This window comes from Podarcis pityusensis, assembly GCF_964106645.2.
Source record: "Podarcis pityusensis genome assembly, chromosome: 12".
Classification (NCBI taxonomy): domain Eukaryota; kingdom Metazoa; phylum Chordata; class Lepidosauria; order Squamata; family Lacertidae; genus Podarcis; species Podarcis pityusensis.
The window spans coordinates 38,795,311-38,821,600 of NC_138037.1; the positions used below are offsets into that span (position 1 = coordinate 38,795,311).

Sequence of the window (26,290 nt, forward strand, 5' to 3'; positions counted from 1 at the left end):
TGTCGGGCGGGGAGCGGCGGGCGCAGCCCCTCTCGCTCGGCCCCGGGGAGATCCGAGGCACTTCCTCTTCTTCCCCACCACCCCACCCCGCGAGAGGAAAATGGAGCGGAGGCGAAGCCGGGGGACGACGACGGCGACGCCTTCCTCGCACGCCGGCAAGAAGTCAGGCTCCCAGAGCAGGGCTCCCCGCCCGGCCATTTCTCCCCGCCCAAAATCTGAGATTCCTCCCAGAGTTGCTACAGACGAGAAGCGCGCGGCCAATCCTAATCTTGCTCGTGGGGGATGAGCTCGCCTCCAAGGAAACACGCGCAGCTCTTTGCGCTTATCCTTTATATTTGTGGCCCTTTTGATGCTGCACATGGGTGGCCGGTTTCCTGCTGCCCCTGAGTTTGGTGGAAGATAAAATACGAGCTGGAGACATTTTACTGAAGCTTGGGTGTGGGGGGGGGGGAGTTGCGCCTCCCCCCAATCAATAAAAATACATAGCAAACTGAGGTTCTGCCCCACCATAAAAGGCCTGTCTCCCCCCCCTAACAAAAATCCTGGCTATTCCCATGTACACCTTGTATTTTATATTTCACGTGGCCCACTTAGGTAGGCCTGTGTTGCCTGACATGCCCTTCAGAGCCCCTTTAGAGTGAATGTTGTTCATGTCATGACCCCTGAAGAGACCACCTGGGTCAAGGTGGGCAGGGACTGCTTGGGTGTGGCACCTTTGCCCTGTAAACTGTTCAGCGGGCCCTCCCCAAATCGACAACTGCCTAGGCCCCTGAAGAGCCTGCCCTGAGCACTCAGACACTCTTGAGTCTGCCACTTCAAACCATGACAGACGCAACATAGTGAGTCGGGGTGATGCAGTGGTTAGAGCGCTGGATTCAGCCATGAGGAGACACAGGTTCAGTCATGCGCTGGGTGACCTTGGGACCGTCGCTATCTCTCAGCCTAACCCACCTCACTGGGTTGTTGTAAGGATAAAATGGGCGAGACGGAGAGCCATGCACGCCACCTTGAGCTCCGTGGGCAAAGGTGGGATATCAATGTAATAAATAAATAAATCCAATACACCCCTCCACACCCTGTCTCCTAACCACCAGCCCCCTTCTCTTCCTGCTTCTTTTCTCTTTTTAAGATCGTAAGAAGAGCCCCATGGCCCATCTAGTCCAGTTTCTTGTCCTCACAATGGCCAGCTGGATGCCTGTGGGAAACTCACAAGCAGGATCTGAGCATAAGAGCATTCCCTGATCCTGGAATTTCCAGCAACTGGAATTCTGGTTCCTTTGGAATTGCAACTCCTTTAGCCCCCTGGTCTAGGGTCAGGAAACCTGTGGCTAGCTCCAGATTTAGGGTAGTGTAGGCAATTCTTCCATATACAACACCAAGCCGAGGGGGCAGTATTATTATTATTATTATTATTATTATTACAGTCATACCTCGGGTTACAGATGCTTCAGGTTGTGCGTTTTCGGGTTACAGACGCACCAAAACCCGGAAGTACCAGAACGGGTTACTTCCGGGTTTCGGCGCTTGCACATGTGCAGAAGCGCTAAATCACACTTTGTGCATGCACAGAAGTGCCAAATCGCGACCTGCGCTTGTGCAGATGCAGCACTGGGGGTTGTGAACGCTGCGGGTTGCAAAAATGCCTCCCGCACGGATCATGTTTGCAACCTGAGCGTCCACTGTATTATTAATATTATTTGTCATTGTTGTAAAAACACATATTTATACAGGTACCTACTCAAATGCGGTACTCTCAACCTGTGGTACTCTCAAGTATTGTTGGACTCCAACTCCCATCTGCTGCAGCCAGCATGGCCAATGGCCAGTGAAGATAGGCAGCATTTGGAGGGCTATAGCTTAGCCATCTCTGATGTATAGAACTGCAGGCTAAAAATGCTGTTCAGGAGCATGGACAGGGAGCCTACTACTGCTTCCTGCAGTTACAATGAATTTCAGCTCGCTTATTACTACCACTTGTCTTTTGCTTCAGGTATAAGGAGGTAGGTGAAGGTGCAGAGTTAAGGCACAAAATCACATTGTCTCTACAGGGAAGAGTATTAGTGAGCCTACTCTTTAGCATGGACGTAGCCAGGATTTTTGTTATAGGGGGCAGGCTTTTGTTTTGGGGGGGGCAGAGCCTCAGATTTGTATTGATTTTTAGTGATTTGGGAGGGGCAGCTGCCCCCCTGCCTCCCCTTGGCTACACCCATGCTCTTTAGGCTTGTCATCTTACTAGCCTAAACGTTAACAACTGAATTCAGGCTTCTTTCCATCAGCTAAGTCCTAGTCCCTTACAAACTGCTTAGATACTCAAGTTTGTAGGAAACATGTTGCTTTCTGTTCTGCCTATATGGAGGAAAGTGGGTCCTACCATTTAGAAGTGGGGGTTTGTCTCATATGGCACATGCTATGCTACCAAAACCACTTTATCTTTATCACCTGAAGAGCACTATTTGCATTTTTCTGCTGCAGGTACCAACATGTCCTGGACCATGGCTCATATACAAAACAGAAAATTACAAATTCTGATTCAAAACAGGTTTACTCAGAAGCAAGTTCCACTCAGACCCACTGCGCTTGTAAGTAAAATGTGTTTGGAACTAGCCTAAATGCAAGGCTGTAACTAGGATAGGATAGACTGTACGATACTCTCACTTTACATAATAATTACCATCTAATTAGCCTTTCTAACCTTGCTGTCATGTGCTATAAAAGACTAACTATATAGGGCACAGGCTCTTCTAAAGGTTTTTACTCGCTGCCACCTCACAATAGAAAGGAAGCTGCATTGAAGGCTTATTGAGGGATAACAGGTCTCATTTGCAAATAACAGATAATCTAAATTATGCTGCCATCTAGCACAAAATAGAAGGAAAAATAAAAAAAGCTGCCTAAAGGGAACACATTTAGAAAGAAGAGCATAAAACAGGCTCATGTCCTTCATTATGAAAACACTGCCAGAGCGCATACATTTTCCAGTCATTTTACCATCTGACTTTTTATTCTTATCATCCCTTTTCTTCTTTCTCCCCTTGAATTTTCCTTTTGTGTTTGCACTGTTTTCCTCTCTCACACTCTTCCTTTACCTCATCATTTTTCCCCACTCATTGACTTGTCTAGCTTTCTGCCTATGCGAGAAAGCAGCATGCACTCCCAACAGGGGGGCCATATAATTGCACAGGTTTTTGATAGTGGCGTTAAAGCATCTGGGGAAGAGCGAAAGTGCAGCCTTTTCAGTATATTATTACAAGAAGTCGGGTCAGCAGCACTTCCAGCTCCAATCTCATGGGCACTACACCAGTGGCTTCTAATATCACCCTGTGGATGGTTTTTAACATCAAAGGTGAAACTTGAGGAATATCTAGAGCAACAAAGCTATTAAAAGTTAAAACTTAAGAGATGTTTCCTAAAAATAAAGTGAATATCTCATACCAAAATGAAGCTATTTATTGTGCACTTTATTTAATTCCTGGTATGAAGCATAATTTAGTCAAGCTTTATGTGATTCAAAAGACAATACAGAATATTCTATCTAGTCCACTGATAATAATGTAATCAGCAGCTACATAAAGAAATCATGTGTTGTAATAGTTACAGGCGGAACTGTGTCTGAAATCTGCAGCACTTTTAGCCCTCACACACTGTCTTATTTGTAGGATAGATTCCAGCACACACTGGGGAACTTAGGTTTGCACAATTAAAATGGATTAAAGCGCTCCATCACCTTAGCAGAACAAATTGAATTTTTAAAAGAAGCAGATTTTTTGAGGCTAGGCAAGTGATGGAGAACTGCACTGGAAGTGTGGAATGTAAGAATCAGGGCTGGACCACCCATAAGGCAAGGTGAGGCTACTGCCTCAGGTGGCAGGATCCACAGGGGCAGCAGATCTGGTCTCCCAATGCAGCCAATCCCAACAGAAACCAAGATTGTGGAGGGTGGGGGAATTTGATGCATCAGTTATGTGTACACATTTACTAATTTTTAATGTAGCGCCATCAGGGTGCACAGCACATCGCCAAGTTCAAGAGGGCAGATCCCTACTCCGGAGAGCTTACAGTTCAAAAACACACTGTACAGGGGAAGCAATAGAGGAAGAGGGGAATGGAGGCAAGGGTAAACAGAAAGAATGTTAATTTATAGGTTTTGTTACAGGCTCAGTTTTAATGGAGAACTTGGATTTTGAAGGGGAATTTCAAGGAAGGATTTGGGCAGTGGTTCTCTGCTTCTTGTAGCTCTCTGAATTTTAGCCTACATTAGTCCAGAATCTACATTTAGTCCAGAAGAGCAACTCCTGTTTTTTTATTCAAAACCAATAAAGCGGATTAGAAGCCTTGCATCATCCATAAGCATACACTGAAACGTATAAACATTTATCCTTTTACCTGAGTTCAAAAGAATAGCTTAACAGAGCTAAGGAACAGATAATCTGCTCTCTTTTTATTTTTTTATTTTTACTATTGCAAGTATTAGGATTTTGTTATTGCAGACTTGGCCTAGAGAATAAGCTTAAAATTTTCTTTCCATAAAACACTAATGCTCGTGTTGTTCCTTTCAAAGGGGGTCATAGTTTGCCCCTCTAATTTTACTAAGTATCAGATCTCAATTTCTAAATTATTTTTATATATAAAGCTTGTAAATACTCGCTTTCCTAGTGGCCTGTGCTCAACAAGAATCACTTCCAGTCAATATATACGCCTGTTAATTCAAAGACAGCTCATCCTGCTCCTTCTTCAAATTATTGGTATGTACAAAAAAAGTAAGTGAACATAAAACGGCACGTATCTTTTTGCAAATTCAGTATTTCCTAACATGCACACACCCACACAAATGAAGCTCACATTCTATGTATACACATAGATACTTGTTCCTGATAACCATGTGATGGGAAAATGGATCTTCTGCAGACCAGCATCCTATTCCATGTGGTGCTAAACTTCCTCTTGCAGCTCTCTAATTAATACCAGGTAAACCCCGTCAATATAGTATTATTATTATTATTATTATTATTTACTGCCCCTTGATTCAAAGATCTGAGGTTTACAGTTTGAGTGTTAGACAGAACAGTAGTCAAAGCTTTCCTAGTTGTCAGTGTATTTTGGGCCACATGTATACCTTATGTAGCTTTATAGCTAATGTCAAATTGCCTTTGCCATTTTTACATTCCGGGCAGTGAGTCAGGAAACTGCAAAGACCTTTGCATGTCTCTTGGCCCTTGGAAGAGCTGTGGAGCACATTATTTGCAAATAAAACAAGTACATTCAATTACCAGCATAATCACTGGGATTATGCTGGGAAATATGCTTTTCTAAAAGCGTTAAAAGCTGCCAGCTAGGGAAGACAATACTGTTTATTAGTTGTTGTTGTTGTTGTTGCTGCTGCTGCTGCTGCTATTTTGTCACTTTTTAACCAAGGTAACTCAAAGCTACTTACAATATATAAACACACACATACATTAAAACTGGCATAAAATACAACGAAAATCTAAAAGACAATTTTTAAAGAGCTGAATTAAAACATCCCACCCACTCAATAATGTAATTAAAAGTCAGATGCCCGGCAAAAAAAAGGAAATGAGCTAAAAATTAGATGGACTCATGGTATAAGTCGGTACAGGGCATCTTCCTATGTTCATGTGTCTCGCATTGGGACATTTCCCTTGAGGAGAAGTGTTTAGTTGTGGCTCTGAGCAGGCACAGATCTCAGGCGTGTCTGTATTAGAGACCACAAATAATAAAGTATAACCGTCTTAACTCTTTTAATACCCTAGCAGTGAGTCAGTACACCCCAAGAATCTTAGTTTGTTATAACTTCTCTTTGTATTTGAAATCCTCAAAACCCAAGATACACTGCAGTGACTAATGCAATGAAAATGTCAGCTCCATGTGCAGCAGATATGAAAAAAGGAAAATTTCATTATAGGAATTAGGAAAGGGACTGAAAAATAAAACAGCCAGTATCACAACTCTTGTTAATTTCTATCTATGGGATACAAGAATACTGTGTAGTTTTGGTTGCCACACCTTGAAATGGTTATTGGAAAAGGTTTCGACATTTTGGGTTTTTCAGTTTAGAACAAGGGCAAGTCAAGAGAGCCGCCATGGCAGAGGGGTATGGTGTGGAAAAAGTTGACAAGGTTAAGTTCTTCTCCCTTTTGCATAATACTAAAACTCAAGGTCATCCAATGAAGCTGAATGTTGGAAGATTCTGGACAGGGGGAAAAGGAAGTACTTCTTCACACATTGCAAGGCATAGCGAAACCATGGTACTTGCAATAATATGCATGCCCTCCATTAAAATAGGGATGTCCTATTAATAATAATAATAATACCCTGCCAACCGACTGGGTTGCCCCAGCCACTCTGGGCAGCTGCCAACATATATATATATAACATTTAACTTCCCTATTCTGGACTGTCTTCAGATGTTTTCTAAAGGTTGTATAGTTACTTACCTCCTTGGCTTGGGGGCCGCATAGTATGTGGCAATAGTCACCAACTTGAATGGCTTTAGAAGGGGATTCAGGTTAGCAAAGGTTACTTGCCACATACATACACTACCTGGAGGATCAGAGGCAGCATGCCTCTCAATGCTGATTTGTTGTTAGGGAACAGCAACGGGAGAGGGCTATTGCCTTTGAGCCTTACTTGTGCTCTTCCCAGAGGCATCTGGTGAGCCACTTCAGGCAACAGAATCCTGAAATAGATGGGCCTTTGGTTAGATCCTGCAGAGCTCTTCTTAAGATTCTTACATGCATAGAGAGCATCAAGAGCAACTGGGAAAATGTAAATTTCTTTATTTTGAAAATCTGCAAACTGGACCTTCATGCCTGTTAAAAAAAACCCTCAATACAATATTAAAACAATTTTTAAAAATCAAAGCATAATAAAATCCAAGAAGACAACAAACAAAAACCCAACCAGCTAAGGTAACACAGTAAATTTAAATAATACTCAGTGTTAATATACAAGACATAATTAAGCATTGTGTGCTTAACCCTCTGGAACAGATTTTAGAGGTGCATGAGGAGAGGACTGCAGAGGGAGGAGAGGACGAAGCAGCCTCAGTTAGTAAGGGGGTGCACTAGATTTCACACAGAGGGAGTTCTGGCAATTCAGACTTTTCAGAGATGTTTTGTGTGTGAAAGTTTTCTCGTGCTTTGTGCAGAATGCTACTTTAAAATTTTTATTTTCCAAGTACTGGATAGCATATTTATATAAAATTTTTAAAGTGTCTCCCCATGTCTCTTTATGACTATGTACAAATTTATTAATTGCAACGGGCGCTGTGGGTTAAACCACAGAGCCTAGGACTTGCCAATCAGAAGGTCGGCAGTTCGAATCCCTGGGACGGGGTGAGCTCCCGTTGCTCGGTCCCAGCTCCTGCCAACCTAGCAGTTCAAAGCACCTCAAAGTGCAAGTAGATAAATAGGCGGGAAGGTAAACGGCGTTTCCGTGTTCTGCTCTGGTTCGCCAGAAGCGGCTTAGCCATGTTGGCCACATGACCCGGAAGCTGTACGCCGGCTCCCTCGGCTAATAAAGTGAGATGAGCGCCACAACCCCAGAGTCGGTCACGACTGGACCTAATGGACAGCGGTCCCTTTCCTTTAAATAAATTTCAGTGTGTGCTACTGCTCTGCAACTTTTCTCTTCTACACAGCTATTAAAAGTACACAATCCCTGATCTCCTTTGCATCTTTTATTCATCCAACAGCCAGACTATTTACTTGCATTTCTCAGACAGAGCTCAAATAAGACAGGTAGCTCTTTCTTACTACAAGTTATTTTCCATGTGGTTATGTACTGCATTTGTGTTTGCCTCAGCAATCAGGATGTGGTTTCTGTATTAGTTATCTTTCATTTTCACCTTGTTATCCCCCATATTTAAGCCCATGTGTGTATAGTCCTACCACCTTCCCAGAACTTACCTTGACAGGGTAAGCTGAGGCATAAAGAAGCTCATGTCAAAATAAACCAATGGGTCTCTAATGCACTGCAAGCAACTCTCTTTGTTGCTAGACTAAGTCATGACAGCGCTTCTGAAATTTGTAGTAATACTTAAGCCTAACACCCCATCTGCTGGCCAGTGATTATGTTGCAGTGGAAGTACAGTATTATAGCCCATGTTCCAAGTCAAGGAAATATGCATCTATTCTGTCATTTCTTATATTACAATGTGGTATCATGCCAACCAGCAAGATTCCATTATGTTTGTGAGGACCTAGGCTAGTGTTTCCGTGTGCTGCTCTGGTTCGCCAGAAGCGGCTTAGTCATGCTGGCCACATGACCCGGAAGCTGCGGACAAACGCTCGCTCCCTCGGCCTATAGAGCGAAATGAGCACGCAACCCCAGAGTTGTCCGCGACAGGACCTAACAGTCAGGGGTACCTTTACCTTTTAGGCTAGATATATCTAAACCTATAAATCTACTAGAAAAGCAGTTACATTTTATCATTGTTTGGCAATACCCCCCTCTGCAAATAAGCACATATATATTAAAATATTTGCATTCTGCCTTTTCACATGCATACACACACACACACACACGTACTCCAGCACAGCTAGGTAAAGGTAAAGGGACCCCTGACCATTAGGTCCAGTCGTGACCGACTCTGGGGTTGCGGCGCTCATCTCGCTTTATTGGCCGAGGGAGCCGGCGTACAGCTTCCGGGTCATGTGGCCAGCATGACTAAGCCGCTTCTGGTGAACCAGAGCAGTACACAGAAACGCCGTTTACCTTCCCGCCGGAGCGGTTCCTATTTATCTACTTGCACTTCGACATGCTTTCGAACTGCTAGGTTGGCAGGAGCAGGGACTGAGCAACAGGAGCTCACCCCGTCGCAGGGATTTGAACCGCCGACCTTCTGATCGGCAAGCCCTAGGTTCTGTGGTTTAACCCATAGCACCACCCGTGTCCCTCTCCAGCACAGCTAGCAATGGTTAAAAGCAATGTACAGGCAAAAATACTAGATTACACAAAACAAGGCTGGCAAACCTTGGGTCCAGGGGCCAAAATGTGGCCCTCCATAACTTTGTATCAGAACTCTCCCCAAGTCACATCTCTCACTGGCCTCGCTTAGCAAGTGTTTGTGCCAGCTATAATGTGCCTTTGAACCCTAATAACCCATCCTGTTTATCACAATGGAAGGTAGAGAGGGGCGTGTGCAGAACCCTGCAGTGGATTTTTTTTGCATTTGTTGCTCCACCCACTTTTGCCTCTGGCCCCACCCACCACTGGCAACATGGCTACCAAAAGGTTGCCCAGAATGAAATCTAGCTCCTGGCCTGAAATTTCACAAGCGCACACACACACACACTGCCAACTTATAGAACACATTATATTACAAGCAATGAATGCGACAGCAATCAATGGAGCCATGAAATGATGTAACTGCATTGTTACAGTGTCTGTTCTGGGCACCCAAAAAGCTCTTTAAAACAGGATCACCTTGGCTGGGTTCCTAAAAAAAAGAGGTGGCCCAAAGTGAACCTCCCTGGGAAGCTCCTCGGTTATTTGTTGCTGCCGCACAGAAGGCTCTGTGCTGCCCTCATAAAACACGAGTGAGTTCATATGAGAAACAGCAGGCAGTAACATATCCTAGACCTAAAGTGTAATACAGTAGTGTAATCTGGATGTCATTAAGACGCGAATTACATCAACTAGGTTTTGCTTCTCGAGGAAGTGATGCAACTGGCAAAGAACTGGTAAAAAAAAAAGAGCACTTCTGGCCATTATTTTTGCTTGCGAACTTTCAGATGCAGCCCTGGATCTGAAAGCACCCCAAGATGCAATCCTGACTCTCGAGTCGCAGTGCAATTCTGTCTGGCACTGGATGTAAATCTCCCCTCAGATCAGATGTATTCCTAATCAACAGCATTTGTTTTGTTGGGTCTATGTGCCCTGCAATCCAGCAATCCTTGCGGCCACACTTTTAACTGCTATCTGAAGTAGTAGCCACATTACAAGTTATTTAGTAGAAGTAATCCATCCTATAATGGGACTACTTGGCAACTATGTTTTGCACAGGAAGCATTTATCACCTTAAGCTGTAACATGCTATATTTGACAGATTTATGGAAGCTGTTCAAGTTTGGGACATAGCAAGTTTTTTAAAAAAAACATTCTAAACTTTTGGGAGGCAGCCTTTAAAAATGCTATAATGGTGCATGCATAATAGCTTCACTGAAATCAAAGCAGTATATCAAAGTTTAAATTTTATCAAGGTTGATCACATTCTATAACCACAAGAGTTGCTGTGGGAACCAAATCTATGGCAGGATACTCTTGCTCTTCTAAAATATTTCCAGCTCATGGTTACAGGATTCTTCGAATATATGTTCTCTTGCAAGTGTAAGTTATCTGAACCTAAAGTCCTGTATAAAAGGTAAAGCTTTAAGTACACAAGTTAAGTTGTTTCTGGCACACAAGGGTTTATGTATAGCTGCTTCTGATCTATCAGCTCAGACTGGGACAGCTGGCAAGTGAAATGTGTATTGTTAGATGAGGTGACCTCGGAAAATACAGACTATAGTTGCTTATTTGTCTGTATATTATTCTTGCCCTAACTACAAAGTTGGAGCCCGTGTAGATCCTTTTATCTTGACGGACTTGGAATGCTGCAGCCTAGCCCCCTAGTATATTAGATGTTACATGTGGGTCTATGCATGGAGGCAAGTTCAGAGGTCTGCTTTTTGAGATTATAAATTCTTTTCCCACCCAAGTGGAACAAATTATGCCTATTGTTGCCCTCTGTGTCTTGTTTGACTGACATCAAATGTACAAGCAGAGAACAGGACCAAAACATGTGGGGCAAAGTGGGGATAACACTATCCTAATTGCTTTCTGGAGCAATGGCTTCAGTTAGAGGCATGGGTGTAGCCAAGGGAGGGCTGGGGGGGGGCAGCTGCCTCCCCCCAAATCAATTAAAAAAAATAGCTGAGGTTCTGCCCCCCTAACAAAAGGCCTGCCCCCTCAACAAAAATCCTGGCAACACCCATGGTTAGAGGAGAAATGTATGAATTCTAAAGAATTTTTAATCATTCTCATGTTTCACCCACACAGCAACTCTGTTAAGACAAAGTAAAAGTACTACTAACATGCTGTAGTTATCCCTTGGTTTTCAAGATTCACTGAAATTGATAGCCAATCACAAAACAAATCCACTTCAAAAGAGTTTATTTTGTGGAATTCTTCTCATATAAAACTAAAGTCTACATAATTAAACAGTTTTACAAATTCTTTGATTTAAAGTTGGTGACCAGTTTTAAAAAGCACAAGATCACACTGTATAGTACTCATTCTTTCCACAATTTTAGGATATGGCTATTAGCCAAGATGGCTCAGTATAAAAAAAAAGTGCAACTCACCAAGTATAATTAATACCGTTAAGTTACATTCTTGAGTACACTTTTAATTATCAGTTCTCAAACTGATAAAACTAAGCAGCACACACAGTGAATGAAGTCCCCACTGATTGAATTTTTAAGGCAACACTGTACTTATGTACTTCTGGCACTAATTGAGTTGCAACTGGATGTCTTCACCTGATTCAAGTACAGTTCTAAAAATACCTCTAGCAAAAAAAAACTTCGTTTTTTTAAGTGTGAGCTGGAAGTAAATAAAAAGTACTGAAGGTACAAGTTAAAATGTTAGAAGCAACTGCCAACATGCAGAAACATACATATTTTAAAGTTTAGGAATAAACACAACTTAACTCTTTTTTTAAACTGAACTCAAGAAGTTTTCTGGTAAGAAATTTAGAACAGTGAAACATCTAGACAAGGTAAAGCAAACACTTCTAGAAATAGATAACACACAACATTCTAACATGTCTAGAAATAGATAACATATAATTCAAACAAACTCCAACTTGAAACAACTTTTGCCAATAAGGCTACATAATTGTCAAGTGCGTTTTTATATATGTGTGTATGTAATCTCTCTCTTTTAAACGCAATAGATGAAGCACTTCAGGTCAGTGTCATTAATCAAACAGATTTGAGTACAGCTCTGCTTCTTCTAAAATGATGTGCCCTTTTCTCCTACAAAGGTGGCAAGGGGGAGGGAGAAAGAAAAGAGAGAAATTAGAGCACAATTATACTTTTCATAAAGTTCTTTCCTCCCTCACACCCCCACCAGTGAAAAAAAGGGGGGGAATAATTTCTATCAATTAATTTGATTACATTGATTTGAACTGATTTTATAATTGATTTTAGAATGCTGTATTATTTTACTGTTGTTAGCCGCTCTGAGCCCGGCTTTGGCTGGGGAGAGAGGGATATAAATAAATTTATTATTATTTATTATTATTATTATTATCATCATCATCATCATCAGGTGGTGTTTATGTTGATTTCCCCTAAATAGCTTTCCTCCATATCAAAAAGGAAGCTTTTTATATTTATTTATAAAAGTACTGTACTATAAAAGCTTGTATAAAAGCTTGCTTGCTTGCTTGCTTGCTTACTTGCTAAATGGAGAAACTGGTGGGAAGAGGGCTTGTAGGGGGGCTTCTGTGGGGGAAAAGATTTAGCTGGCTGCCTTATGCTGAAATGGGAGGTTGGGTACTATGTGAGAATGATGCGTAGGGCGTTTTTCAGTAAGCAGTGCAAGCAAATGCGTGTCTACTCACAAGCAAGCCCTACTTAATTCAATGAGGCTTACTCCCAGAAAGTAGAAGAAAGTTTAGTTAACCTAAGCGGCTTATGCATGCACAGAATCCATTTTAAGAGCCTCCTCTCTGCCACCACCATGGGGAGTACAGTCAGGACCCTCTGCTGCTGGGGGAAGTGTGGCGCACCCTCTGCCACTGCGGAGAGACACTCTGCCACCGTGGTGAGGCATGGCAAGGCTCTCTGCTGCTGCAGGGAAGTGCGGTGCACCCTCCACAATCGCAGGCAGGTATGGTGGAACAGAGCTGCCACTGTGGGGAGCCCCAGCAAGGCCTTCTGCCGCCGCAGAGATATATTGTCATATATAGAGATATTTACCTGGTGATATATTATGATGTTGAAAACCATTTATTGCCCAGCTTAAACAGTTGTATTTAGTAAGAACATTTCAATGCCAAATTAAAATGCGGCAATAAGGCTTATGAAGGCAGGTGCTTATTTGTAGTTGTCACTGTCAAGTATGTAGTCAGAACTACATCCTGATTTCTTTAGGTCCCAAACAGGAGCAGCAGTAAGCTTTAAAGGTTGGCTTCAACTTACTTTTACCCAGAATAGCTCTATCAAAATTAATTACCATGACCAATTTAGATACATTAATTTAAATGGGTCTACTCTGAATGCAAGTTAGTTGACCCAACGCTTCAACAAATTAATAAAAAAAATTTTTTAATGATATTTATTGAAAATTTTAAAATTACAAAAGAGAATAAAAAAGAAAAAAAAGAAAGAAAAAACAAACCACAAACAATACAAATTAATAAAAATCAGAATCAAAAAATAACACGACACAATTAAAAAACAAAAATTAACAAATTAATAAAATTCAAGTGATTAAGAGTTGCTGCCCTAATGATTTGATCTCCTCTAGTAGTCTGCAATCATATTCATACCTTAAGATAGTCCTCCTGAGTTACAATATTGTTCCTCAATCTGTTGTCTGGGTTACATAGACATGACACTACCGTCTGTATGCTTCGGTCCACAGATTTCTAAAGTAATTACATTTTATTAGTTTATTTTCAATACAGTATGTACACCATAGGTAAAAACAAATAAAGTTGTCTGTACCAAGACCTTTGCTGCAAAGGTTGGTATTTCCAAAATCAGATCTTTATTGTTTTCGTAACCTTTCTAGTAGCCACTTTGGAAGACACCACAGCACTAACACAAAATGAAAGTTTTATTAAAACAATTCCTTCCCTTTAAAAAAATACCCTTCATCTACAGTGAGGATTTCCTAGCGTTAAATAAATTATGTCCCAAATAGCAGTCTTGAAAATAGTCTTGTTAGATTAGGTAGATTCTACGAACAATAACGTTATCAAAATCAACTTTTGCTTGATTGCTGCATTCTAGAACTAGCAACTAGGGAAAGACAGAGAGAGAACAAGAAATAACTTACAACCCCAATGTATAATTTGCTTAGGGGTACAGGGGGTTTGGACAGAGTGAACACAGTTTTTACTATGATTAAAAGTTACATAAATATAATGATTGATCTGGAATTCTATGGACAAAGTTCCAATACAAATCCAAATTCAGAGGTAACAAAATAGTAGCATACTGCTGACCTGTGAATATTTACACAAACTAAGTACATACACCATCCAGGGGACAGATATGAAGGACACATTCCCCACCTCTATGGGACTCATCCTCCACTTAAAAGGTTGTTCAGACATGCAAACATAGAACTTCAAAATGGCAAATATATATACAGTGGTACCTCGGGTTACATACGCTTCAGGTTACAGACTCTGCTAACCCAGAAACTGTACCTCGGGTTAAGAACTTTGCTTCAGGATGAGAACAGAAATCGTGCTCTGCCGGCGCGGCGGCAGCAGGAGGCCCCATTAGCTAAAGTGGTGCTTCAGGTTAAGAACAGTTTCAGCTTAAGAACGGACCTCCGGAACAAATTAAGTTCTTAACCCGAGGTACCACTGTATATATAGAGAGGGGGGGGTGGGGAGAAACCATGCTGGAGTCAAAGGTTTCTCTGGAATAGAACATTCTACTCGGCAGAATACTACTGTAGCCTCCTGCCCATTTGAGGCATTTAATCATCTTGTGTAATAAGAAACAAGTAGATTCTGGTCTGGCCAAGGACCTCCAACAGCAGAAATACAAATCCCATGCTAACGAATTTAGGCCACATTGTGTTAATTATCATTGCCATGCTACTTTCTCCAGCAATGGGCTCACACATAGGAGAATGCTAAAATGTAAAGGCCAAGCATAGGACAAGATGCTGAATGAAGCAAGACAGCAGCCTTTTCTCATTTAACTCGAGTATTTCTATTCACCCTTGGCCACAAAATACTTCAGGAACAGAGAGAAGCAATGCACACAACACCCCTTTTTCATACTCTGCATTTCCTTATCTCTCATGTTCCCCTTTGGGGATGTTGAAAGAAATCATGGGTACCTTTTGTGGACTGTTTCCACAGGACTGTGCAGTCTCGGCCATAGAACACTCTGCCTGTTCTGCGCCTACCTCCAAATCACCACCATAATTCATGGTATAAGCCTATGTAAAATACAAAGTATGAGTTAATATAAACTGACACTGTCTATTCCAGGTGCAGAAGAAATGGAAGTATTATATGCAAGCTATTATATGAAATCGTGACCTTCTGCTCCCACCCAGTTAAAAGCTCAAAGGGTTGGATGGGCCATCCAGTAATTATAATACAACACACTGCTATGCACTCCTACCCTACTAGCCACAGCATCTCTTGGAACCCATCATTCCCCCCCCCCCCAATCTACAGCTATCACTCACAGAGCCACTCTGGACCTTCGACCTCTACATCTCTATGCTGCTTGTTGTAAATATTGAGGGTGGCGAGATAATTTATGAGGTGCTGGACAGTCACTTTATTATACATCCTTAACACACCTCAAAATAAGCTCTCTCGTTAGTTAGAATAGGATAATTAAATAGGAATGTGGCAGCTATCAGAAAGGTCTGTCCTTATTCTTAATGTAGCTATAACCTTAGGCTGGCATAGGAGCAACTATAGAACCAGTAGTCGCCATGCCAGTGAAGATAAACAACAAACCAATCCCACAGGTTTTGATAGCATAGTATTTATTCATTTTTATTTTTAAACTCTTAACATGGATTGATCTGTATCTTTGTTTACACTGAAGCGTATGACATGGAAGAATTACATAAAATTAAAACATAACAATAAAAACTCAGATAAATGGTTCTGAATATATTAACAAAGTTATGTTGAAGTATATATACAAAAATTATTACAGATATGAAATAATAATGTATAGTAATGGGTATCTGCATAGATTGGTGATCAAAGGTAAAAAGTATTTTCATAGAACGATAATAGCAGAGTTGGAAGGGATCCTGCAATGCAGGAATTTCATACCCAACTCCCTCAACCATTCCTCATAAGGCTTGGTTTCCATACACTTGATTATCTTGGTCGTCTCCTTCTGCACGTTCCATCCATCTTGTCACTATCCTTCCTAAATTGTGGTGCCCGGAACTGGACACAGTACTCCAGGTGTGGTCTGACCAAGGCATAATAGAGCAGGAGTATTACGCATATACAGGAATTTATACAGGAATTTATAGGAAGAGGGGAAGGAGGGAGTGGGGGAGGAAAAAATTCAAATATGCACTTCATGCACGCCTGATAGATTTTTGTGGCTTTCTTGAAATGTCTAGTGTAAAGGATGGGATCTAAAATTTAACTCTTAATCTTAACATGTGCCAGATGCACAACTTCAGCACTCTGCCGAAAAACAGACTGGGAACCTTTTTCAGCACTCACTTCTACTGTGGAAAAATCCTTCCATTTTTAATGAGACTCTATTGTGGCAGTACTTCAGTATCTGAATTATTTTTTGTCAATTTAGCTTAATCTAACAAGCTTAAATACATGGTATGACCCTCTTACCGGAGGCACAATATAGTTTCTGGGTTCTCCAGGTGGCCATTGTGGTGGAACCTTAAAAAACAAATAAGATGTTTCAATATGCAGCAGCCTTTAGCAGTAGACAGTTCAACAAATTTATTTCAAAAAAAGTTTTTACCTCAAAGTGTTTTTTTAAAAATGTCAGTCCTTAGATACACAATAATGCTATGTGGGAGCAGAAATCTGAATGTATTTTCAACAAGTTTATGAAGATCTGTTGAATCAGGATTTGCACAAGCTGGATACAGTACTATAAACAGAATACATGATCTCTTCAAAGGGGTGAGAGGAGGAGAGAGAAGAAGCAAGCCATCTCAGTGACAGAACTGGACAAGGATAGGGCACCAAGGGTTGTATCCAACTAAGTAATCCTATTGGCGCAAGGACTTTTGCCTTTGTAGCAGGACATGCCTCACTGTAGCCAATGTTTTATTCTTTTTAATGTGGATACTGCCCTTTTATTGTAAGTATTGTCAGGATTATTTACAATAGACTGAAAAAAGGTCCTATGCTTAAAGCAGCTCAGTGACCACAAAGGTAAATTCGATCAAATATCCATTCAGATATACTACCACCACATAACTCAAGACTACTTCCATTTTGGTAACTGTTCTTATAGCAAATCTTATTAACAAATCTAAATCATTTTATAGCCATTTATTCAACAAATCCATATCAAATTGAACAATCTGCCAGACATATTTAAACTAAGTATTCCTCTAAAATTAAAGAGATCAGGCTTCATCAAGCTTGGCTTTCACATTTCAGTAGTAGAAGTGAAATGTATTTCAACACAAACCTGATAGTTGTAAGCAGGCTGAAACCCGACAGGTACCTGTTGCTGAATTAATAAAGCTGGTGATCCATAAGGATATGCCTGAAAGTTAAAAAAAACCCTAAGGTTAGGCAAAAGTATATTCTTACAAGGCAAATATCATGGACAAAGTGCCAGGTTAGCTGGTAAATGTATGGTGTGGTGTATACCCAATAGCAGACGATGACTTGTTAACCATGGCACAGCCTCATGCATCCTCTTCACCTTCATGCATAGAGACAGGAGACAGTATACTTCTTAATACCAGTTGTTGGGAATCATGAGTAACTTGAGTGCTATTGTCTTTGACCAGATCCAGCAGAGCTCTTCTTAAGTTATTTAAAACTTCCTATTTCTTGCTGCATCCAAACTTGGCAAATATTTTCCTCAAATCACAAGTTCTTTAAAAAAAAAAAAAAGCCAAGAAGAAGCCAGGAAGCTTTAAATCTCCTCCCCTCACATGTAAAGGGGAGGAGAATGTGAGCCTGAGGTTACTGCTGCTTCATTTATGTTTAAACCAAATATATGTCTCCACAGGTCTAAGATAAGTTTAGTTAAACCAGATTTGAAGTGGAAAGGACCTGCAAACATAACTGTATCTGAAGTTCTAATAGCAAGACACCACACAAAAAGGCTGCTGTCTTGAGCGAACTGACTAGTTAAGAGGAACATATGAGTTATGACAAATTCAAAGCTGCATTTAGTTTAGTAGAAAGCTTTGTTTCAAAAGGTAAAAAGGCTGCCCTATCACTTCAGCTATTTACTGTACCAAGAGTGCCACCCCATATGAAATAATTCATGAGAATCCCACCTTCCCTGATAGACAACTTAGAAGATTTACATGCTTCTGGAAAGATTAGCAGCTTTGGGTTTAGATTAACAGTTTATGTCATGGGAGGCACAAACTACATGAATGTTCTGTGTCCGGAGAATGAAACCTTTATCCCACGTGCATTTTATGTTTGCCAGTTCTCATGTAATGTTTCAGAAGTGTATTAATTAGGGCTTTTTTAAGCCGGAACTAACTGGAACTGAGTTCCGGCACCTCTGTAGCGTTGCTGTTGCCCGTCACAGTGCTTGGTGCTGTGCTATAGAGGCACTATGGCACTTGGAGCTGTGTGATGTAGGCAGCGGCTGTTTATGTTATTTTGCCATGGTGAGCGGGCGAAGAAGAGATGTCTTCCCACGTAAAAACAACTTTAGTTGGTTGCTCCCCCCAACAAAAGGTTCCAGCACCTCTTTTTCTAGAAAAAAAGCCCCGATTTAAATATAGCTAAATGTAACCCATTCCAAAGGGACACGGGTGGCGCTGTGGGTTAAACCACAGAGCCTAGGACTTGGCAATCAGAAGGTCGGTGGTTCGAATTCCCGTGACGGGGTGAGCTCCCGTTGTTAGGTCCCTGCTCCTGCCAACCTAGCAATTCGAAAGCATGTCAAAGTACAAGTAGATAAATTGGTACCGCTCCAGCGGGAAGGTGAACGTGCACTGCTCTGGTTCGCCAGAAGCGGCTTAGTCATGCTGGCCACATGACCTGGAAGCTGTACGCCAGCTCCCTCGGCCAATAAAGCGAGATAAGCGCCGCAACCCAAGTCGGCCATGAATGGACCTAATGGTCAGGGGTCCCTTTACCTTAACCCATTCCAAGCCTTTGCAATAGACAAGGAAAGCAAGGAGTAATGGTTACAACATACAACCCTTATTCTTGTAGTACTGCTTAAGTCACATCTGTCCACCATTTATGCAGAAAACATTGAATCTTTAAATTCAATTTTTTTCAGTAACCCGAAATATAAAATAACTGTGGAGTGCTGTTCATTTGTATTAAGGCCCTACTTTAGAAAATGTTACCTGAACATATTGTGTGACAGGACTCATCACAGCTGGAGGCTGCAAATATGCTTCCTGGTTGCTCCAAACGCTGTGGAACTGAGGTGTGGGCGAATTAATAAGCACTGGTCTCGGTGGCACATGATAGGCACCTTGGAAGACAAGGGAAGCATTGAGAACGTTCATATACAGTAAGCCCACAACTTACGTGGGGGTTATATTCTGGGCATAGCGCCTAAAGCCAAAATCACATATCGTCAAAACACATTGGGTACAATGGTGAGTGTGATTACCAAAGTTTTTTTTCCCTTGGGTGCCTACCCCCTTTTCAATTGTGTGTGGTTTTTTAATGCACACAAGTTAAATGTGCCTAAGTTGCAAGTGTGTTGTATTTTAAAATACAAGTTTAGGCTCCTTTATCCTGAAGAAATTGTACAGCTGGTACTGTAATATTTTTCTAGTTCCATAGAAGTCACAGACAGTATTAGCAGATATGCAACTGAACTACATCATGCACAAGAGTTACTCTTGTGAATGCACGTTCACCAAGTAGTAAATCTCACTGTCTTCAATGAGGCTTACTCCCTAGTTAGTGTGTTTAGGATTGCATCCACAAGAGGCAGTCAAACACACACCTTATGTGAACTGGGTGAGGCACTAGGATAGCATATAGCTGTCTCTCCACTGGACTTATTAAGAGAAAGGAACTGCCAGCTGAGGAGAGATTTGCCATGTTGGCAGTCCCTCCCTGCTTTGCCCAAACAGGAAGCTATCACTGAAGGTTCTCCTGCTGAAACAGTGTTTTAGGACAGGTCGCCAGTGGAGATCTTCTGGATTCAAAACTCCATGGATGCCTGGGCCTTTAAACTATGTCAACCCAAAGAGTCTAGCAATAAGCCAGAAAACAGCCATGAACACCACATTCTGCCATGGCTAGCACAAGCAAGCAGAGCTTGGGACATCTCTGCAGGTCTTCCCTGCTGTTCCCTGGGAAGAATTACAAATGCTCTGTAAAAATATTTGGTTTTATCAGCAAAACAACACACTATGGTACAAATCCGTATAAGTTATTTATGTTTAAATTCCATAATTATTGCTGTGATTTATACTTATAAATTATAGTAACAACATTAAGTTTGGTACTACAAAGTTTCATCTGATATAGTTGAACGTGTTTAACGATACTCACATAGGTTTGGGTGTTTTCTTATTGCAGGTCCTAGTTTGAGTTTCTTCCCATGGAAGTTGATTTGTGACTGAAAAAAGAGTTATGTGAGAGTTTGATCCCTACATTTTCTTAATTGGGTTAAACATTGCAGACTATGGAACATACAAACGCCACAAGCATCTGCAACTGCTTTCATGGTATGTCATTCTAATTAGTACTTTCTCTATTATAATTTGTTTTTTTCTAGAAGTGCTAACTGACAAATTGGATATACAGCAAATATATTCTGTAAAATAAGCAAAAAGGCGGAACAGTACAAAAAAGAAACAAAGAAAGATTTTTACCACACTGGTAGTGTACTGATACACTAAACACAGATTTCCAAAGAAGAGTTTCTTTTTAAACTTATTCGGGCAAAGAACTTTGATGTACCTTGATCTGGTGAAGCAGCTACAGAAGCTTACTCATTTCTTCAATGAATAAAGTCAGTTATTCAGGAGTGATGTACACTTATCAATAAATCATTATTTTTCAATAGCAGTTTAAAACCTGCAAGCATTGTCTGATAATGCAACCATTTCTACAGAGGCTAAGAACCTACGTGTAAACAAATTATAATCAGAAGTATAGCAGACTGAACCCAACGCATGAAGATACAGATTTATCTGCTAAATGAACATTTGGAATGAGAAGAAACAGTCTTTGGGTAGAAAGGAGACTCTTGAAAACAGTCAATTTGCATCCCACCTGAAACCAAGATCAGCCACTCTAATCCAATGTTCTCTTTACAAGTTGAACCCCTTACCGATCCCATGCCAAACCAGAACTGAACCCTTGGATATTCAAGATAATTCTCACATATAAGACATCCCAAATGACAACTTACTTCTACTATTTTCTGTACATCGACATTGTCCAAAAATGACACGAATCCATACCTGCAAAGGTAAGTCAAAATTAGCTACAGTAGTGTAACTTTTCAGCATTAGTACCACCATGTAAACTGAACCTCAGACTAGAAGAAAAACATCCAAGGCAAGTACAATCCCAAACCAAACTGAGATGAAGAATGGATGACAGCAGTTAAGTTCCTGAAAGTTGGGGGTGGAGAGACACTACTAATTTCTCAAACTTGATTGTCACTTCCTTGTAATTCTCAGAGTCAAGGACAAGTAGATTTATTGATAGCCACATTGCTTCTTAATAAATTCCATTTATTTTGAAGATTTATATCCCACCCTTTGGCTGCAAGATCCCACAAAGTGGCTTACAATATTGATTAAACACATATGTATTATTTTATTTGTTGCATTTATATCCCACTCTTCATCAAATTGTCAGAGGGAAAAAATAAAATACTTTAACAGATATAAAATACACAGCAGCATCAAATGTAAAACAAGAACAGTATTCTACAGGAGGCGACTACTTTAAACTCATACCTAATCTCTTCCGAAGGCCTGAAAACATATTTAGCAGGACAAAATCAAAACACTATTACAATAAAATACAAAGACACGAGTTAAAAATCAGAGACACTAAACCATTTACAGTGTTCATGGCTGGGATTTACCAATTCACAGCTCACACAGATCTACGATGTACTGATATCTCTAATAGCAACTGATACTTCCTGTGCTTATCTTACCCCATCCACATTTACCCTAGCAGCTAATAGGCTAATTTGGTATGACTGACACCTTATTAATGGTCACACTGTTATCAAGGCAATCTACTCACCCCTTGGACACACCAGTTCTGTCGGTGATTATTTTCACTTCTTTAACAGTGCCATATCGTGCAAAGAAGCTCCGAATTTCTGTCTCATCCATCTAGAAGTACATTGCACCATATGAACAAAGGCACAGTGAAAATCATTGCAGTATCATGAATCTAGCAAGTATGGCTTCAAAATTGTTTTAAAAGTGTTTGCAGCAAAATAATTAACTCTCAGCAGTTTATGATCCTGCAGCAACAATAAATTATTGTTGCTTAACGAAGTGCTAGAAGCTGAATGGAGCCAATATGCCTATTCTATGGGCTAGCAATATGCTGACTGACAGTGTTCAAAACTCCCATTGTTCTAGGCGCATTTTGCAACAGGAAATTTCATTAGCGCGAGCAGTTTATGAGCTCTGGGCACAGTACTGCGCCTAAGATTTCAGATTAAAACTGCAGAGTGGGAGGAAAGGAGGACCTTTTTCTGCCTCCCCACTTCCATCTGCTTTCTGAAGACTGGAGAAGACCCTCTTAAGAATATTAGGGGGTGGGCAGGGGAAGGACTAGACCATGTGAAAAATGAACATAATATTTTAGCTGCAGTTCATTCATTTTCAGCTTTGTATTCTTCTTATTAAAAAAAAACACACCTAGACATTCCTGTGTTGTGCCCATAACCTAGGTTTTTGCCATTTTGCTCCTAGATTTCATCTCAGTTTCTAACACTGCCTACTGAGGATATTTTAAAACTTAAACAAGACTTAAAATAGCTAGCTTTAGTCAGCAGCATAAGAACAGAAGGTAATGGGGGAAAGGCATGTATGAGTGAGAGAACTGGAATTATCCTTAGTATGATCACTGAGGGAGGCTGAGAAGTACTGAGTCTCAATGTAAGAAGGCAGCACACTGCCTAAAAGTTCTCATTGGGTTTCTGAGGCTTACTGCATATATTTTCTTCAATGCATCCTGAGCACAAGATTATTTCTCCAAGCGAAAATAAGGTTGTAAAAATCATTTCTAAAGGCTGTGCAGTTTTTTGAACACCAAATTAGAGATATTTTGACTAAAGTAGTAATGCTACTAGCTCTCCAGCTGCATTTGAAGATCTTGTGATTACAATGTGTCAAACATTTGCTCCTACTCTGGACAGCCAATGATTATTTTTTTATTGTGGCAAGATGAAAATTCTTAAGTCTGAGTAATGTATTTAAAAGCAGCACTAGTGATAATACCTCCACATAAAGCAACCAAATAGGGGACCTTAAGTAATATCCAGGCTAGAGTAGTTTTTCAGTGCAATCCTATGCATATCTAATCAGAATTAAGTCCCCCTAAGTTTTGGACTTTTTGGACTTAAGTTCCCATAAAAGCTTATTGTGCCTTTATTGTGCATATACTCATCTGCCCCAAGTCCTCAAGACAGATCAATGCACCAATTTTAACAAATATTAATAAGCTCAAAATAAAAAGAATACATACCCGAATGTCAATTCCACCCACAAAAATGGTATTTGGCATGATTTTCCCTTCAGGCAGAACATAGCCTTGGCTTGTTGCAGGCAACTGAGCATTTTCTTCTCGGGTAATGTTTTGGGAGTCTTGATTTGCAGCAGACTATGAACAAATTTTATATACCATTTTATAAGAATTTTCACACTTGTTTATTAGACATTTTCTGCTCTATGTGGATAAAACTAACATGCAGAACAGAATACCAAGTGCATTTTTCTAGCTAACATCAGGATTCTTTTTACCTTCCCTTGAAGTTTGTCTGCAACATGACTGTTTTAGAATGTTGCGTTGGAAAATGTTAAGTACTGTACCGCACAGAGAAAAACATTGGTCCTACTGTAGATTCATTACAGTCTCCAAGCAACACATGCCTATACAACACATGTATAATAAAAATATTTTAAACTCTTTAAAATCTTAAGGCCTCGATTTAAGAATTAAACAGAATAGTCGAGCGATTCTGTAGTTCTGTGGGGTCTTTACAAGATCAAAGCCACCTGTCCCTACCTAGTTGCAGAGATGCCGTGTGGGTTGCTGGTGCAAGTGTTGCACCCCCTTGCTGGACTGGGCAGCTGGGGTGGGCCACCACATTGGTATGGGCAGCTGCCCTGCTGCTTCCTCCCCAGCTTGTCCCACCCCACCCCGGACGCCTGGACACTGAGAAGCAGCTGAAGCCCCTCGAGGGAGAGAGGGGGAACAAGCAGGAGACATTTTCATTGGGCAAGAGATGGCTCGGGCTGCAAAGCATTCGCCAGGATGCTTAGGAGCCTTGCGAGCTGCTTGGGATCCCAAACCCTTGAAATAAAAGTGCTAGCTCCCTACACCCTCCCCGCCCCCCGATCTCGCATTGGCAGCTTGCACCGAGGCTGCACAGACTGAAGAAGCCCCTTCTCGCAGTTTCCTCCACGCCGCTACCTCCTAGTTGACAAGAGTTAAGTAACTACGAGACATGTTTCCTCCAAGAAAGAAACGAACCACAGCGAACAGGTGCCCCGCACCCCGATATTACTGCCAACCGATGCTCATTATTAGACACATCGCGTTAGCCGCGAACCCAAATTAAGACCGTTCTTCTTCAGTCGCAAAGCGGCAGGGCCTGGTGCGCGTGCGCAGCACGAACGCAGCGGCGGTGCCCGCCATTCCTGCGCGTTTGGAGCCGCTCGCTTCGCACTCCACACACACAACACGCGTGCTCAAATTCAGCGTTAGTTGATCCGTTGGAGAGGACTATTCTCTTCCAGTTCCAGACACCCAACAAATGGGGGGGAACCCGTTTTGCGGGAGGGGCAGCGCCTTCAAATAAAGTTTTTTTAAAAATCGCCGCGCGACAAAATGGTGCCCTTTTCCCCTCACCGCCTTCCCTCCTCGCGCTCTACGGAGGCCTTTCCGACGGCTTTTCACGAAGCCTTTCGAGGCCCGCTTCTCTTCCCGTTCCCCACGGCAGCCCTCGACCCCTCAATAGGTGCGGAGGAGGAAGGGCCGCCTTCACCCCAAGCCGCTATTTCGAGGCCGAGTCGAGCCGGCCTCTCCTCCCCTCACAAAAAGCGCACCTCGTCGCGCGCGCCGCTAGATTCCGAAAGGGGCGACGAACGGACCCCGTTCCCCCTTCCCTACATGGATGGGGGGGGAGCTCCACCCCCCCGGCTCCATCCCCCGACTTAGCCCTCGCAGTTCTCTGAAAAGCCATTCTTTTTTACCGACGAAGTAAAAAAAACGTGGCTGCCCCTGAAGAACTTGGAACACCACCTTTTTTACTTAACTTACCATCTTCTAGGGCAAACCTTTGAACTCGTCGAAATGGAAAACAAAGGCTTTCTCTCTTCCCCCCTTTTAAATAATAAATAAATAAAAACACCCCACCACCACAACCAAATCCACAAATTTCCCCTCCCCTCCCTTTAAAACATGTCAGCAGCTGCTCCAGAAAGCGCCCCAGAGAGAGACCCCGCCCACGGCTCTTCGCCACACCCAAAAGGGGCCAAGGCGGGACTTGGTCCTAATAATTTGCTCACCCCCCCCCTCAATTTTTAACGCTTATTCGGTTTATTTTTTAACCCGAGAGAGGCTGCTATATAGCGTTGTTACGTAGGAATAGCGTTTCGAAGATATATATATAAAAAGACACGCCACCTCTGTTTTACTTCCTACCTTCCCCCCGCGCTGAGGTAAAACTTTAAAAGGGATGGGGTTTTTTTATTCGTTGGGGAGTGGGCGCGTGTCGCCGACCCCCATTTTTCTTCACCGTTCAGGACCGTCCTGAGTAAAAAATAAATAAATTTAAGAGACCTGCAATCGACTTTCACGTCAGCGGCTTAAAAGCGCCATTGTGAAAAGCGCTTTTTAAAACCGACACTGACCCTCGTGAGGTTACAGGAAAGGGGATGGTTGCGCATCTGTTGAATCTAGATCTGAATTAAAAACGTTTTTTCGTGTAAAAAATAATGAAATGCTTAGATGACCTACCTTTTCTTATACATTGCAACTGCCCTTATGCATAGTCACTGCGTAGTTTGGTGCTGTCTTCTTTTTTTTTTTTTTTTTGGCAGTCTTAACACCTTAGTGGCCTTAAATTAGGTACGTGGTAGAAGATAAGATAATAGCTTTGGGCCTGCAGTCCTCCCAGGTTTGAAAAGTCGCATT

At 41.6% G+C, this 26,290-nt stretch overlaps 1 protein-coding gene and 1 long non-coding RNA gene across 6 annotated transcripts; one reads left to right on the forward strand and one right to left on the reverse strand.

Moving 5' to 3' along the window:
* The first annotated feature begins 30 nt into the window (after positions 1-30).
* Positions 31-21,299, forward strand: LOC308459585. Of its 3 annotated transcripts, XR_013978185.1 has the most exons (5): positions 31-162; positions 2,473-2,579; positions 4,654-4,742; positions 4,859-4,965; positions 20,667-21,299. It is a non-coding gene; the product is annotated as an uncharacterized lncRNA (long non-coding RNA). The 3 variants fall into 3 exon arrangements; XR_013978186.1 differs by lacking the exon at positions 4,859-4,965; XR_013978187.1 differs by lacking the exons at positions 4,654-4,742; positions 4,859-4,965.
* DAZL (deleted in azoospermia like) lies at positions 11,176-25,958 on the reverse strand. 3 transcript variants are annotated; one of them, XM_080975070.1, is made up of 11 exons: positions 25,799-25,958; positions 23,618-23,752; positions 22,160-22,251; positions 21,306-21,357; positions 20,441-20,507; positions 19,273-19,403; positions 17,409-17,486; positions 16,592-16,642; positions 15,094-15,195; positions 13,559-13,657; positions 11,176-12,038 (listed from the first exon to the last, which is right to left on the reverse strand). In XM_080975070.1, exons 2-11 carry the CDS (start codon positions 23,654-23,656, stop codon positions 11,985-11,987), a joined length of 765 nt encoding a protein of 254 aa, XP_080831196.1. In that variant the 5' UTR covers positions 23,657-23,752; positions 25,799-25,958; the 3' UTR covers positions 11,176-11,984. The 3 variants fall into 3 exon arrangements, with proteins under 3 accessions (XP_080831196.1, XP_080831195.1, XP_080831194.1); XM_080975069.1 differs by lacking the exon at positions 25,799-25,958 and adding an exon at positions 25,004-25,190; XM_080975068.1 differs by lacking the exon at positions 25,799-25,958 and adding an exon at positions 25,415-25,573 and having other exon boundaries at positions 11,179-12,038.
* Between the last annotated feature and the right edge of the window lie 332 nt (positions 25,959-26,290).

What these genes read in the sequence shown, in the direction of transcription:
- DAZL (XM_080975068.1), bottom strand. An exon ending in TGGGTGGAATTGACATTCGG is followed by an intron (nt 22,252 to 23,617) that starts GTATGTATTCTT and finishes ATGTACTTCTAG; the next exon opens with ATGGATGAGACAGAAATTCG. An exon ending in GTGGAAACAGTCCACAAAAG is followed by an intron (nt 13,658 to 15,093) that starts GTACCCATGATT and finishes TAATTACTTTAG; the next exon opens with AAATCTGTGGACCGAAGCAT.